General features: G+C 51.2%; 1 protein-coding gene across 1 annotated transcript in view; it reads left to right on the forward strand.

Annotated features, from left to right (window-relative positions):
* The window catches only part of ZSWIM5 (zinc finger SWIM-type containing 5), a 96,756-nt gene that overhangs the window by 73,993 nt on the left and 7,169 nt on the right, over positions 1 to 15,594 (forward strand). Inside the window, exons 3-8 of the mRNA XM_050977151.1 lie at positions 965 to 1,113; positions 1,759 to 1,909; positions 7,179 to 7,358; positions 9,581 to 9,757; positions 11,979 to 12,125; positions 15,033 to 15,170. Of these exons, the coding sequence (XP_050833108.1) occupies positions 965 to 1,113; positions 1,759 to 1,909; positions 7,179 to 7,358; positions 9,581 to 9,757; positions 11,979 to 12,125; positions 15,033 to 15,170 (942 nt within the window). The remainder of the gene's footprint in view (positions 1 to 964; positions 1,114 to 1,758; positions 1,910 to 7,178; positions 7,359 to 9,580; positions 9,758 to 11,978; positions 12,126 to 15,032; positions 15,171 to 15,594) is intronic.

The following is a 15,594-nucleotide window of genomic DNA, read 5'->3' on the forward strand; positions in this document are numbered from 1 at the left end:
AGTCCCTCCTTGGTACTGGTTTTCCCTAAGGAGTTTCTGTAGAGCAGGACCCAAAAGCAGACAGCTGAAAATCCAACTTTCTGTTCCATTTTGTGCTCTTGGCTGCTCACTGGAGTTGTGCTACTGCCTGTCCTGTGAGCCCTGGAAACCATGGCCAGGACATAGGGTAGTGCTTAGGCAGGAAAATGGGAATCAAAAGGGGCAAGGTGAGGGAAATGTGGCCCAACTTGTTTAAATCAATTGTGGGTTTTCTTTCTTTCTTTCGTTCTCTGGAAGATGAAATGCAGCCTGTGAATGCATATGTGTGCCTGCCAAAGGCCCTGCTCTGGTCACAGTTTGCTCTTTGAAGGATTATTGATCCTTTGTTCTTTCCCACAGAGGGTCTCTCTCAGGCAGGTAACTGATGCCCAGGGACTTGTCCCCTGGGCTAAAGCAAGTGAGGGGCAGGACCAGGTGTTTAACCCAGGGCTCTGGAGCCCAAGTGCAGTAGTACCTTTGTTAGACTGTCCCAGACATGGGGAAGGGCTTGCAGGAATTGGAGCTTTACTGATGCTTTAACAAACCAGTGAAGTGGAGCAGGAGCACACTGGGCACTCCCTGGAGCTGCAGAGCGCTTCGGGCTCTGCAGCTGTGCTGCCTGCACTCCTGGGGCTTTGGAGGAAGGCAGGTCCCTGGTCTTCCTCAGCCTCATTTCACGTGGAGTGCTGAGGGTGAGGGGCCATGCAAACATTAGCCCTGTGGTCAGGATATCCCTCCTGATGGCTGCTGCCACTACTGTGTAAGGACAGCACAGTGCTGCCACTTGGGCTGACTGAGGAATCAAGTTGGTTTTCTGTCACCTGAGCTGATAAAGTAAAGGTGGGTTCCTAATAAAACAGAGGTAGGTCCACTCCTTGCTAGTAGGACTGCTGACCCTGCTGCCATAAACATGATTGTCTCTCTTCTCCCTTCCCCATCCTCTCAGGCGCTCCTGACCCCACTGCTGGGGCCAGCATCGATGACGAGAACTGCTGGCACTTGGATGAGGAGCAGGTCCGAGAGCAGGTGAAGCTGTTCCTATCTCAGGGAGGGTACTACGGCTCGGGGAAGCAGCTCAACTCCATGTTTGCCAAGGTGAGGAGCCGGCTGCTCTCTCCCATCTCTGCTCAGCGTGTCACGTATCTGGCACTCGCTGGCTGCCCTGGCAGGGTGCCCATCACAGCTGGGAATCTCTGCTTCAGTGCCTTCTCACCCTGTCACGGTGCAGGCAGTTGTAATCCAGGCTCTGGGTCAGGTCTGGATTGTCTCACCTGCTGTCCTGGCAGGTCCCTTCCTCCCATGGCTGCTGTGATCCCTGTGCAAGGAAGGGCATTCCCCCATCTCCTCTTCAACACAGTGGGGAAAAAGCCAACCCTGCAGAGCCTACCAAGACCATGGGAAGGTGGAACCATAACCCACAGATCTCACCACCCTATGGGCTTTTCTCTTTCTTTGCAGAAGGGCTTTACTTTCATGTTCTTAATCTCAGTCTCCTTCACAGCCTGGCTGTGGCTGCTACTCAGATGGGCTCCAGTCAGCCTCATCACAGCCATTGCGTGAGGGTTATAATGTGTGACTGTATATTATATACCCATGCACATACATATATGTATGTATGTATTTACAGTCTGGACCCTCAGGCTGAGGAAGCTGTGGGTTGCCAGCCAGGTGAATGTGTCTTAAACACCTTTGAGGGACCATGGTTTGTCTTACCCCAGACTTCCTCTTTGTCCTTTCCAGGTCCGGGAGATGCTGCGCATGAGGGACTCCAACGGGGCCAGGATGCTGACGCTGATAACAGAGCAGTTCATGGCTGATCCTCGGCTCTCCCTCTGGAGGCAGCAGGGGACAGGCATAACAGAGAAGTGCCGGCAGCTCTGGGATGAGCTGGGTAAGAGTCACTGCCTTGCAGGGAGGAGGAGAGTCTACCTGGCTGCTGGGCCAATGGGCATCATTACAGAGGCCCTATGCGGCTCTTTTTTGGGAACAGAGACCCTGAGACATGCCAGGACCTTACTGTATCCCCTGCTGGGGAGTCACTGTGGGACAGCTGGATCAGGCCCAAACCACACAGTTCAAAACCTTAAACCTGCCCCTCTCCTGCAAAAGGATCAAGGATGACGGGTGTGCAGTGTATTGCTGGTGTTTGGTGAGCTGCCCCAAAGCCTTTGTGAGGGACAGCACAGGGCTGGTGAGCCCCAGGGGCTGGATGTAGCCTGGATGTGGAAGTTCTGTTCCTGGGGGAACCTTGATCTAGAGAGGGAAAGATGGGTTCTCAAGTCTCGTCACATCTAACAGATTCTGCCTGCTGTGGTGCACGTTTCCAGGGTGAGGGGGGCGGGATGGGCAGCACAGAGCCTGGCTGTGAGGGAAATGCAGTTCTGGGTAATTCTAGCTAAGCATCTTAGACACCAGCTCAGCTGGCTGACACTGTAATATCATTAGAATAAAACATTTAGATGACGTGGGCTTGGGGAGTAGGGTTGTGTGGTTAAGTTAACCCTGCAGTTCTGGGCTCTCCTGTATAAATGGGATCTTGGATGAATAGTTTGACTTGAGCCATAGTTTGATGAGTGAGTTTGAGCTCCTCTGCAGCCTGCTGGTAGGAGATACTGTGCCAAGGGCAAGGGCTGATGGGCTGACAGCAAAGGGATGTGGTAGAGCTGGAAGAAGGATTAGGATGGTCTGGGATCTGGAACATCTGAAACTGCAGCTGGAAATCACAAACCCACCTACCAAGTGCCCAACAAATGCAAACAGAAATGAGGCTGGGATCCCTGGCCAAACTATGCAGACAAGATCTGGGCAGGGGTGGGATGTCTTGTTTCTATATGAAGTTTCCTGGATGGAAATAACCACACCAGCTCTGGAGAGCTCATCTGTGCTTGCTTGCCAAGAAGATATTTCCAGGATTTTGGGATGCTGCAGCTAGACAATTGGATATGCAAGGATCCCGGAGAGGTGGCCAAGTCCACCAAGCCAGAATTTCCACATGGAAGAAAGCAAGCACATTGGTGATGTATGAATGGATGGGTGTGTGGGCAGGCCTGGACGCAGGAAGCAATTTGCTTAAAATTACAGATTATTTGGCCAGATTTCCAAGCTGCTATCCAAGCCGAGAGCCCTCCCTCCCTTCCTGCACAGGCGAGGGAGGGTGGTTGGGTTTCAGTCCTGGCTTATCTGTACAAGGACCAGGTTGGTGCACACGGGTTTGGTCGGCAGAGTGGGAGGAGGTGGCAGCACGTCCCTGTTGGCAGATGGCAAAGTGGCTGGGGAATGTCAGGGCCCTACCAGTGCTGGATCAACACAACAGCAGGGGAAGTGTGGTGCCAGCCAACACACGTTAGAGCAGCTCGCCTGGCAGAGGCGAGACACGTGAGGGTCTGGGCATCTCCATGCAGAAGAGAATCTCCTGTAGAGGACACAGTGATGTTCCAAGAACCAGCTCCAGAATGGGCATGGATTGTACTCAAAGCAGGGATTATTCCCTCATTTTACATGGCCTTTTGCATTTGGCCTTGTGCAGTGTTTACTGTAGGAGCAGAGCCTATCTCTGAAGGAGTTGTGGAGGCACAGAGAGACCAGAGCTGCTCAGAATTGGGGATGTTCATCAGTAACAAACATCATGAATGCAGAGCAGTGTCCTAAAGCATCCCTGGGTGGGTAACAGTAGCCAGGGCACGTGGGGCAGTGGAAGTCCCACTCCCCACTGCTGTGGGCTGTGCTGTGGATGCCAAAGCTGCCAGTATTACCATTACTGCTGAAGGGAGGGATGAGGGGCCTGTTGCCAGCTGCCACGGGAACAGACCACAATCCTCCACCACTTAGAAGCAAAAGTGGGCCTTTTGGAAATTATTTTGGGCACGTGTTTAATAATTAATCATCGATTTTAGCAAAGACTGTATCACAGACTTGCGTGGGATTGGAAGAAGATCAGCCTTAAAGAAGATTGTGGATTTATGCTGGGGAAAATGTAAAGGATTTTGCAGGATTTCAGAGTTATAAAAAAAAAAAGGAAATTAAAATAAAAATGGGATCGTTTGCTTGTGCATGTGCTGCCAACTGAACCTCTATTGCCCCGTCTGCTGGGGAGCCAGAGGAAGGACCTGCTGGATGGAGAGCTCAGCAGCGTGGGAGTATTTGCCCTGGCGCATTAGTACTTACGATTAAAGCCTAATTACAAAAAATAGACGAAAAACCAGCTGAAGTGCAGCCTGACCTTAATCTGCCTGGAGACGGGTTTATTTATCTCGGCCACTTGTTTACAGTGGGGAATTTCAGCAGATTAAGCCGGGGAGCGACCCTGTGGGAAACGGGAGAATTTCTTTGATGGTTGGGAACCTTGGGCGCGGGATCGGAGCGCCTGTCTTCTCTGGGGCCTGCAGCCAGGACCACTGGGCTGGGAAGGCTCTGACCCCCCCTGTCCCTGCACCCAGCCCCGTCATCAAAAAGCATTTTTGTTTAGAGGCTTAGCTTAATCATGATCTGCCGCTTTGTTCCCCACTTAACCTCCTGCTATCAGAAAGTTCAGATGAAGGTTTCTGCAGCATGTGAAGAGACATGGAGTCTGACCTGGTGTGGCATTTCGGCTCAGGACAGGAGTCACTTGTGCTGTCAGCTGATGTCACTTGACCGCAGGGCTCAGAAAACCACTCTGTTATATCTCCCAGATAATTATCATGACTGAGACAGATGCAAATCTCACTTCCCTCCTGGTTCCCACCTCCCCACCACATCGTTCTTTCTGCAGGAGAGCCCAGGGGCATAATGTTTTGGCATGCAAAGGATGCCTCAGAGGGCTCTCAAAAATAGGCAGCAAAGTCATGAGGCTTCCGAGGAACGCATATTAGCAGAGCTGTGGGAGCCAAAAATCCAGCGGGTGCATCCCATTCCTGGGGGCGGTGAAGCTGGAGCACCAAGCCTTGTTACTGCCTGTCAGCCAAGATCTGTGCACCCTCAGAGGCGTTAGTTGAAACTGCCCAAGGCTGCTTCTGACACAAGCACCCCCAAAGTGGGCGAAGAGCAGTGACAACAGGCGGGAGCACTGATGGGAAGGGAATGCCAGACACCCAGAGTCAAGTGCAGGTTTTCTCTCTTGGCCACCCGAGGAGCTGGGAAGTTCTATCCCCTTCCTTTAAGAAGACTGATTTTCTGGAGCTGAGACCTGATTTTTATAAAGATGCCATGTCTGAGTATCCCCCATGGAGCCTGCAGGAGCCTGTGAGTGAGTGACATAGACCTACTCTGGTAAGGATGGCCCCCTAAGGAGGTAGCTCTTTTACACATTAATTAATTGCTGATGTTGCAGCTCAAAAATCTTAATCCCCCTGTTCATCAGAAAAAAGTGAGGTGTTGGTGGATTTTCCTGGGGGCAGAGATTGAGCTGAACTGAGCAAGGGCTACTTTGGACATTTGCCGATGCTCATGCCTGAAATTGCTTTTCCTGTGCCCATTCCTGGATGTGATGGTGCTGCCACCATCTGCGTTGTGATGCGGTGACGTCTGTCCTGCCGAGCCAGGCAGCTCCAAGGAGCCAGACAGGCACAGCCTCCATGCCTTACTAATGTTTTGAACCAGACATGTCCACAAGTTCCAGCTGGCAAAGGATTGGTCAGGGGCCATGCACCCCAAAAGCACCACCAAAGCTCAGCTATAATGCAGAGAGGCACCAGAGTGGAGCCAGGGCCAGGACATCGCCGCTCAGCCTGGGTTTGCCTCACATTGCCTGGCAGAGGGACCAGCTGCTCTGGCTCCTGTTGGATCTGCAGCCTCGCTTGGGGCTCTTTGGCTCAATGGCAGGGCTGGGGAGCTGCTGCTCAAAACACAGCCAGCGAGGGAGGTGGTTGGGGCTTATGGAGGAATCTCCTTGTGCAGTGGAGGCATGCTGGGTGATGTTGTTGTGCCACTGGCTGTCACTTTGGGATGTGAACTTTGGCTCTGGGAGTGATGGAGAGGTGAGGGACAGCAGGGAGAAGGAAGGTGTTCCAGGGCTCTGCTGAGCCTATGGAGGAGAGGCAGGGAGGGTGTATCTGCTGGAAGCTGAACTGTCCCATGTGTGTAACAGGATTTGACATGGACAGAGAGAGAAGCAGCAGGAGCTGCTCAGCCTGAGGGGATCCTTGGGGATACCTCATATTGCAGCTGTGTCAGCCTACAGCCATCCCACCCCACAGGGAAGCACAAGGGAGGGGACATGCTACGTCATGGCAGCCACACAGGAGAATTTGGGTAGAAATGGAGTTAGCTAAAGAAAAATTAACGTGTTTATACTTACTCAGGTTGCTGTAGCCCTTATCGGAGCAGTGAGTGATTTGGAATAGTCTGTAAAGCTCAGTTAGCAGCACCAGCATCAGCCCTGTTTTATGAAAGGATGAGCTGGATCTTAATGATGACAGATGTCCTTGGTTCTGGTTTTGTCTCTCACACAGCATCACCAGCATCATGTGAGGTCCCATGGTTGACCCAGAGAGTGTCAGCGTGGGTGTTCTGCTGGTGAGCAGCTTGGCTTGTGAGATCCGAAGGACTCACATCAGGGAGGGCTCTTGTCTGCAAGACATCAAGCCAAGCTCCAGGTTCCTCTGCTGGTTCCTCTGCAGGCTTGGGGCTAGTAGGGATTGAAAAAGGAAAAAAAAATAAAGAGAAAGAAAATACACCAAATCTCCTTTTTAAATAGTTGAATGCAAATGGCCTGAAGAACAATAGCAGATGAAATAGCATTCAGAGCAGGTTTTAAAGCGCTTGGAACGTGGGTAGGATCAAAATCAGGTTAGTCTTTGGAGATGCAGACTCTGCAGCTTGCCAGAGTGTTTTTAAGCATGCTTTGATGTGTAGTTCAAACACTAGATTTGTCCTGGCAGACAGAAGCACTCACAAATTCATACACTGCCACTCTCTCCTTCCCTCCTCCCCACTGTCCCCCATCTCATGAGATTATAATTTAGCTTCATTACGAAGGAGTTTTACTTTGTCCTGGTTTCAGCTGGGATAGAGTTAATTTCCTCCTTATTTAGAAGCTGTGCAAATCCCCCTCCTGGGTCTCTGCATTATGCTGAAATGAGTTTACAAACCTCGATGGAACCTTGCAGGCTCTCGGGGCAGCCAGAGAGCTTTGCCCCGCACGCATGACGGTGGCAGCTCCGTGATTTCTTGGCTTTGTTTAGGGGCCCTGTGGGTGTGTGTGGTGTTAAACCCGCACTGCAAGCTGGAAGAGAAATCCTGCTGGCTCCGGCAGCTGCGCAAGTGGGGTGAGATGGACGTCTGTCCCCTGGAAGATGGCAATTATGGTAACGAGCTTCCCAACATCACTAACGCGCTTACGCAGAGCTCCGGTCACAGCCAAGGTGAGTCTGGGCAGGGAGTGGAAATCCAGCTGACAGCCACAGGGGTTGTGTCCAGGTCAAAACTCACCCCAAAGATGAGAGAACTAGCTTCAGCTGCTGATTATGTTTCTGCGAATCATAGGAATATAAAATATTTGTCTTCACAGCCTCTGGTTTTATATATAAATGTTTGCTTCTTTGCTACAGGGTAAAGTTGCAGTTTAAAGTTGCAGTTTGACTTTGGGGGAGTTTAGTGCAGGTTTGGGCATGGGGTAATATAGGAAAACAGTACTGCATGCAGTGGAGCAGAGCAGAGCTCAGAAGTCCTGGCTGTGATGCGAGAGTGAGGAGCTGGAGATGGTGCAGAGCCCATTTCCCTGCCCTTAAGCCTCACTTAAAGGCTGTGATTCTGGTGGTAGGGAAGTCATTAGCCAGGAATGTTAACGCAGTTCAAGTGCAGAGCACAGACAGAGCATGTAGTTAGGGGGTTGTTCCTTAGTGCTAAAATAGTTTCTCAACCGCTGACAAAGCATTTGATCCCTTTAAATTTAAGCACTCTTTCTCCTTCCTTTTGCCTGAAGTAGACATTAATTGAAAGTTATTGCTCTTCACATGCCTCTGTCTGCTGCACTGGAATTGCTCTCCGGTGTATTATGTGTGGCCAAAGTGGGTGGAGGAGAAGGGGGACAGCAGCCATGCCACAGGGGAAACTTCGTTCTTCAGGGTGGGGTTAGTCCTGCAGCTGCAGTTTGGGAGCGTGGCTGTCCTGCCAACCACACCAGCCACGGCCAGGACCACATGCCCAGCCTCCCTATGCTCTTCCTCAGGGAGCAGCTTAATTTAAACCTGGCCTTGCTCCATGTCCTGCACCAGTCCCAGGACTACCCCCCTGGTGTTCTCAGCTCTCCCAAGTATTTGCTCTGGCATTTGGGGAAGGTTGCTAGGGCTGAACAGGTCGTTTTTTTAGACCTGCAGGGAGTTCCCAAAGCACATGCCAGGGATGTCCCCCTCTCTTCTCCCTGTGCTTCTGCCTCTCCAAGAAAGGGACTGAAAGCAGCACAGATCCTGGAGGTGTCCTGGGGTTCATGTTTGTGCATATGCAAATACTGCTCCAGATTGTTGACAGCCTCTTTTATTACTGAAGAACAGCTGATTCTTGAAATCCTTCCTGGTAAAGTGAGCAGCCTTGGTTCTCAACATACAAACACCTGTTTAATTTCTCTCCACCTCAGGGTGCCTGCACCATTCCGGCTAATTGCTTGTTGCCATCGTTTCCGGAGCATGTTTACCCAGCCTCCCTGGATCAGCTTTGAACAGTGCCTTTTGTTTTCCACCCTTGAATGCGTTTAACTCAGCCCCTCTTGTGGGTTGCAGGACCTATCATGGAACGTTGCACCCTCTCCGGGGCTTCCCGTTTTGCAGCCTGCCAGCTGTGTTTGGCCTTCATGATCCAGTGTGGCTGGAGTGATAGTGGGATTGCTCTGGACAGGTTTTTTCCTCATAACAAGCCACTTGTCTTGATTGGTCTGGATAGGGTGAAATGCTAATCCAGCATTTGGTAGTTTCAGAACTGCCCATGAAGTTACAGAGCAGCTCTGAAGAGGAGCAGATATCCGGTGCAGGGCAGCAGTGGGGTTTCAGATGATGCTGTCTCCTCCCTTCCAGCCCTCTCACGCAGCCCACAGAGGTTGCTGGGGGGTGGTGGGTTCCCCCAGTCACTGTGAGGCAGCTGAGACATACTCATGTGGTTCCCTTCGTGGCTTCATGTGCTGATCTAAGAAGCTGCAGTTCAGTGAAGCTAAGACTGTGTTGGAGCAGAGGAGGAGAGCTCATGGTGCTTGCAGGGCAGTAATGCTGAGGAAGCCCAATCCTGACCCAGGGGCAGCTGCCTGCATGCTCAGTGTCACCGGGAAGGGAGCACACTGCCAGGTTTCAAGGCATCAGCCTTGTGTGTGACAGTGGATTGTGGTCACAAAGCAAATGGGTGGGTGGTGTCTGCCTCTTTTCTCACCTCTCTGACCAAGTCAGCTGTTCTAGCAAATTACTTAGCAATGCTGCCTGAGGAGACATTAGTCAGTAGGGGTATCCAAAGCCAGAGCCCATGTTCATCCCAGAAATTACTGGGGTGAGACCAGGTTTTGCTCTCATTGTAAAGGCAGAGCTGTGCCTAGGGAGGTCATGTCTAGAGGGAGGAACAGGCTGCCTCTGCCCCAGCAGGGCACTGATGGTTTTTCTCTTTGCAGACTCCCTGGCCAGGCCCAGACGAACGGTGTTCACGCGGGCGATCGAGGGCTGTGACCTGCACTGGCAGGACAGCCACCTGCAGCGCATCATCAGCAGCGACTTCTACGTGTCCCCCTCCTACCAGCGGGAGGGCGAGAGCCTCCTCTTCAACTCCCAGGGGCAGCCACTGTGGCTGGGTGAGCATCCAAACCAGCAGCCCCTCTCATGGCCTGTGTGGGTAGGGCTGCTAGCGGAGAGGAGTCACCTGAGGCTGCCCTGTGTCCTTGCAAGTTCTGCATCCTAGACTGAAATTGCTACCCTGGCTCTTAGCCTGAGGAGTGGGGGGAGCAGAAGAATTCAGTGCCCACCCACACCCCAGCCACAATCCTTAGAGCAGCCTCCACATATTTACGATCTGGCCTTCTCTTGGGCAGTTTGGACCAAGCTCATCATGTCCCTTTTCATCCTGCCAGTGTTTAGCTGTCCCCAGAGCAAGCTCTAACTGTTTCCAGTACAGAGAGTCTGGACACTTAAAGTCTCTTAAAAATGGACTGCAAAGCACAGCTGTATCCTCCGGATTTTCTGTTTCCTGCTCTCCCCTTCTTGTTAGTCTTCCCTTAAAGGCAATTAGCAGTCAGTACAATTAAGCCTCATGGGAGCTTAAGGTGTACTGGGCCAGACAAGCCCAGAGGCCTCCTCTGTTTGTAGACTTTTAGCCCAAGTACCTCAAGCCACACAAATTCTCTCCTGCAAAGTCATGACCGCAGGCAGATCTGTGGACCCTCGACAGTTCCTTGTCTGGGATGAGAATGAGTGATATGAAGGGCTTGGGGGGAACCTGGTGTGGCTGTTAGCCCTAAGACAGACCCCAAAATGGGAGACACAAATCTCCAGGAAGGCGGATTACTTATGCCCTGCAGTCCAAGAGTTGAGTATATGAACACAGAACAGGTCAAAGCCCACCATTGCACTGTTGACCACTCCAGAAGCTGGGGTCTGTCACAAGGAAAGAGAATATTTAAAGTTGTCTAGAGATGTAGTTTCTGGAGTAGCAGGCACTAAGTTGCTGTTAATGCCAGGAGATAGGGAGGGCTCATATCTAGGCTGTTGGTACACTTTAGCTGGAGCAGGAGAGGATATTTCTGCTCTGGGAAGAGTTCTGGGCAGCTGTAGGCAGGAGGTGCCCTTCCCACACAGCCACAGAGAGCAGTGGTGGGTTAGTGCTTCCATGGACTCCATCTAGAAGGGATGTGGTGGCCACAGCTCCACTCTCCTGAGCCTAATCTGGGTTCTAGTGAGCCCTTTTCCCCAGCTGGTTGGTGCATGTTATTTTTCTGATGTATTTGCCATGATTTTTGGATTTTGCACTTTTGCTTTCTTGGCACCTCTTCAGGGACTCAGTGCTGGGAGAGGAGGGTGATTTGTCAGCAACTTCCAGTGATGAATTCAGTGAGAAGATGAATATTTCATCCATTTAGCAAATGAATAGAGGGAGCAACAAGAAGCTCTTTTACAGATGTGTTTGTTCTGAAATCTCTTCCTCATGTATTCCTTGTGGGTGACCTTTGGGATGTGGATATCCTATTTGTGGAGGTGGTTGTCTGCATTTCCAGAGCTTTCTGAAGTCTTCCAGGAATAGAAATTATCCCTCTGATAACTTCAGATCATCTGTGTTTGCCTGGGTTTTTTTCTCCCCTTGGTAGGACATTTTGAAAGAAAATGGGATTTTTGCTGCTTGTTATGCAGCATGTCATGTCATCTGCTCCTGCTAATTTCTCACTCAGTCATAATCCTCTCCACAGTTGCTTGTGATTTCAGGTGAGCAATAAGCAGCAGGAGCAGATGAATTCCTAAGCAACTGTGAGTCTTGGGAGGGGGTTTAGTGCAACTGTTCCTAATAATAAAACACCAGGTAGGAGAGCTGCAGAAGAGACAGGATGTCTGCAGAGCTCACTCCTTGGAGGTGTTAAGGAGTCAGTTCAAAGCACCACCCCAAGTCTGCCAGTGCCCCCAGCGCATTGCTGGATGCCCAGCCTTGCCCTATGCCCTGAGAGCAGTGAGAGAAACCGAGATAAGCCATGCAGATTTTAGGAGAAATGAGCGGCAGGGTTGTAACAGCCTGCATTGGAGCTGTCATACTGCAGCAATGGTGTGTTGGAAATGCTGCCATTAGATAAGCTTTGCGGAGGTGGGAATTTAGGTACTGACGTGGCTGCTGTGGGTTGGAAGTGGCAGGAGTCCCGTTAGTATTCCTGCTAGGCATCCTTTCCAGGAGCAGGGAGAAAGGGATGAAGTCAAGACAGGGAGCAGAGTTTAGCTCAGGTATGGGGAACATGAGTAGAAGATGCCCCATGAGTGCCATCCTGTCAATGCTTGTGCTCCTCTGGTTCAGCCATGCCCCCGTTCCTTGCCTTGCAGAACACGTCCCCACAGCCTGTGCTCGGGTGGATGCGCTGCGCTCCCACGGTTATCCCAGAGAAGCTCTCCGACTAACTGTGGCCATAATCAACACCCTGCGACTGCAGCAGCAAAGGCAGCTGGAAATATATAAGCATCAGAAGAAAGGTATGAGTAGAGCTATGTGACAAGTGTCTTGTGACGTCTGGCCGGGGTATCTTGGTTGGAAATATCTTTTCCACTTTGATGAGGCAAACATCCAGCCTGGATGGGCAACGATGTTTTGAGGGAACTTATGAACAAAACGAGGATGCATCATCTTTGGAAGGAGGGTCAGGTGTCTCAGGAAGTATTTAAGGGAATTGATAGGGCATGTAGGAAAAAAATTGAGATGCCAAAGCTCAGTTTGAACTTAATTTGGCAACTTTTGTAAAGGATAATAAAAAATGTTTTTACAAATATATTAATGGCAAAGAGGGGTAAGACCAACCTTTGTTCTCTACTGGATGCAGGAGGAAACTCAGCAATTGCAGATGAGGAGAAGGTGGAGGTGCTTAACGCCTTCTTTGCCTCAGTCTTTAATGGGAAGATGGCTTGTCCTCAGGACAGCTGTCCTCCTGGGCTGGTAGATGGTGTCAGGGAGCAGAATGGGCCCCTGTGATCGAGGAGGAGGCAGTCAGAGAACTGCTGACCTACTTGATGTTCATAAATCCATGCGCCCAGATGGGTTCCATCCCAGGGTGATAAGGCAGCTGGCAGATGAGCTTGTGAAGCCACTCTCCATCATTTACCAACAGTCCTGTCTCACTGGTGAGGTTCCAGATGACTGGAAGCTGGCCAATGTGATGCCCATTCACAAAAAAGGGTAGGAAGGAGGATCCTGGTAATTATAGGCCAGTTATACTGACTTCAGTACCAGGTAAGGTTATGGAACAGTTTATATTGAGTGTCATCATGCAGCACTTACAGGACAGCCAGGGTATCAGACCCAGGCAGCATGGGTTTAGGAGGGGTAGGTCGTGTTTGACCAAGCTGGTCTCCTTTTATGACCGGGTGACCCGCCTGGTGGATGCAGGAATGGCTCTGGATGTTGTGCACCTGTACTTCAGCAAGGCCTTTGACACTGTCTCCCACAGCACACTCCTGGGAAAGCTGCAGCCCAGGGCTTGGACAGGAGCACTCTGTGCTGGGTTCAGGATGGCCAGCCCAGAGAATTGTGGTGAATGGTGCTGCATCCAGCTGGCAGCCAGGCAGCAGTGGTGTTCCTCAAGGGTCTGTGCTGGGGCCAGTCTTGTTCAATATTTTTATTGATGACATGGATGAGGGGATTGAGTCTTTCATTAGTAAATTTGCAGATGACACTAAGCTGGGAGTGTGTGTCAGTCTATTGGAAGGTAGGAGGGCTCTGCAGAGAGACCTGGAACAGTTTGATTCATGGGCAGAGTCCAATAAGATGAAGTTTAATAAGTCCAAGTGCCAAGTGCTGCATTTTGGCCACAGTAACCCCCTGCAGCACTGTAGGCTGGGGACGGTGTGGCTGGACAGTGCCCAGGCAGAAAGGGACTGGGGGTACTGCTCAACAGCCGACTGAACATGAGCCAGCAGTGTGCCCAAGCGGCCAAGAAGGCCAAGGGCATCCTGGCCTGGATCAGGAATAGTGTGGCCAGCAGGAGCAGGGAGGTCACTCTTCCCCTGCACTGGGCACTGGTGAGGCCACACGTTGAGTGCTGTGTCCAGTTCTGGGCCCTCAGTTTGGGAAGGACGTTGGGATGCTCAAGCGCATCCAGAGGAGGCAACGAGGCTGGAGAGGAGCTGGGAACACAAATCCTGTGAGGAACCACTGGGGGAGCAGGGGGTGCTCAGCCTGGAGAAAAAGAGACTCAGGCGTGACCTTATCACCATCTACAACTTCCTGAAACGTGGCTGTAGCCAGGTGGGGGTCAGTCTCTTTCTCCAGGCAGCAACTGACAGAACCAGAGGACACAGTCTCAAGCTGCGCCAAGGGAAATATAGGTTGGAAGTTAGGAATAAGTTTTTTATAAAAGGGTGATAAAGTTCTGGCATGGCCTGCCAAGGGAGTTGATGGAGTCACCATCCTTGGATGTGTTTAGGAAAGGACTGGACTGGCACTCAGTGCCATGGTTTAGTTGAGGTGTTAGGGCATGGGTTAGACTCAGTGATCTTGAAGGTCTCTTCTAGCCTAGTGATTCTGTAACAGAACTGTGCTGCTCCATTGAGAGTGGCTGAGATGGGCAGCGCTGCAGAGGACTACTTGTGTCCTTGGAAGACAAACTGAGTTGCTTGAGCCAAGTTGAGTTGATACCCACATACTAAGGACAGAGCTGCCCACATGCTGTCTTCAGGCTGCTACAGTAGGTGTGTTCTTGATGCCACTGTTGCTGTGTCTGGTTGCCTGTCAGGGTTTCCCAGGCAAGTGCTGTCCACATTAAAGAGGAGCTGCCTGACTGCAGAGCAGCAATAACTGGCTGTGTGTGCTACTTCCACCTTGCATTTCCTGAGTCAGTGTACCAGGAGGCAAGCCCAGTATTCCTCCTTTTGCAGTTGCAATTGGCAGGAAGCCGGGGTCAGTTACTGCAGTGCTGCTGACGGTCAGTGACTCCTGGTCCTTGCCAGCTCAGCCAGCTTGAGATCACCAAAAGATGAAATTTTAAGAATCACTGGAAGTCTTGGTCATCTCAGGAGAGATTTCTGCATGTGTTTCCAAGACATTCAGGCTACCATTGCACATCAGTCCATGAGCTGCATGTCGGGCATTGTAGACCTTATCTTTGGGACTCTGCAGACCCTCATGTCCTCTTGGAACAGAGAATGAGTTGCTGCATCTTGTGTGGCCTCAGGGACACCTTTTTTTGTGTCTGTGCCTGCTCGCTCAGTTGTCTGTGCAGAGTGGCTTCTCCTTGCCTTCACGAACTACCATGCCAGAGTTGGCCCTAGAGGTTCCTGTGATGCAAGCTGTGGGATAAGAAAAGTCCTCTGGTCTCAGAAGCCTCTCTGGGTGCAGAACTTGTCTTTAAATCCCATACTTTTACCATCATCCTGTTTTGTTTTATCCAGAACTGCTGCAGAGAGGAGCAACAACCATCACCAACCTGGAGGGCTGGGTAGGCCACCCTCTGAACCCCATCGGCTGCCTCTTTCTCACCCTGACTGAAGCTTGTAGATTAGAAGAGGAAAATTGCCTTGAAATTTCAGGTACCAAGTGTTCCTCCTGGATCCCTTCCTGGTGTCTGTGGCTGAGGTGGGTGCAGATCTGGTGCTCTGGACACCTGGACTCTGAGTCCCCCCTCTCCGCCTTGGCAGGAGCACCAGGGCAGAGCTGCAGACAAGGAAGGTAGTGAGTAGAGAGAAATAGAGTTTCCTCAGCCCCAGGGTTTGCAGCCAGAGCAAAGCAGGTCCGAGGGAAGGCTCTGGTATCAGCTGTGCACCCTGTTGCACATGTCTTGGGTCTCCTGCATCTCCTGGTGAGAGCAGGAAGGGAGGGTGAACCCCACATCTCTCTCAGGGAGCTTTCATCTGTTGTTTCTGGGTAACCGAAAGCAGGCAGGAAGGGAAGTGCGGGTCTTGCTTCTGAAATGAGAGATTTTTCTCTGCAATGATTCTGCTGTTTGGAAAGACT

This window comes from Serinus canaria, chromosome 8 (genome assembly GCF_022539315.1).
Source record: "Serinus canaria isolate serCan28SL12 chromosome 8, serCan2020, whole genome shotgun sequence".
Taxonomy (NCBI): domain Eukaryota; kingdom Metazoa; phylum Chordata; class Aves; order Passeriformes; family Fringillidae; genus Serinus; species Serinus canaria.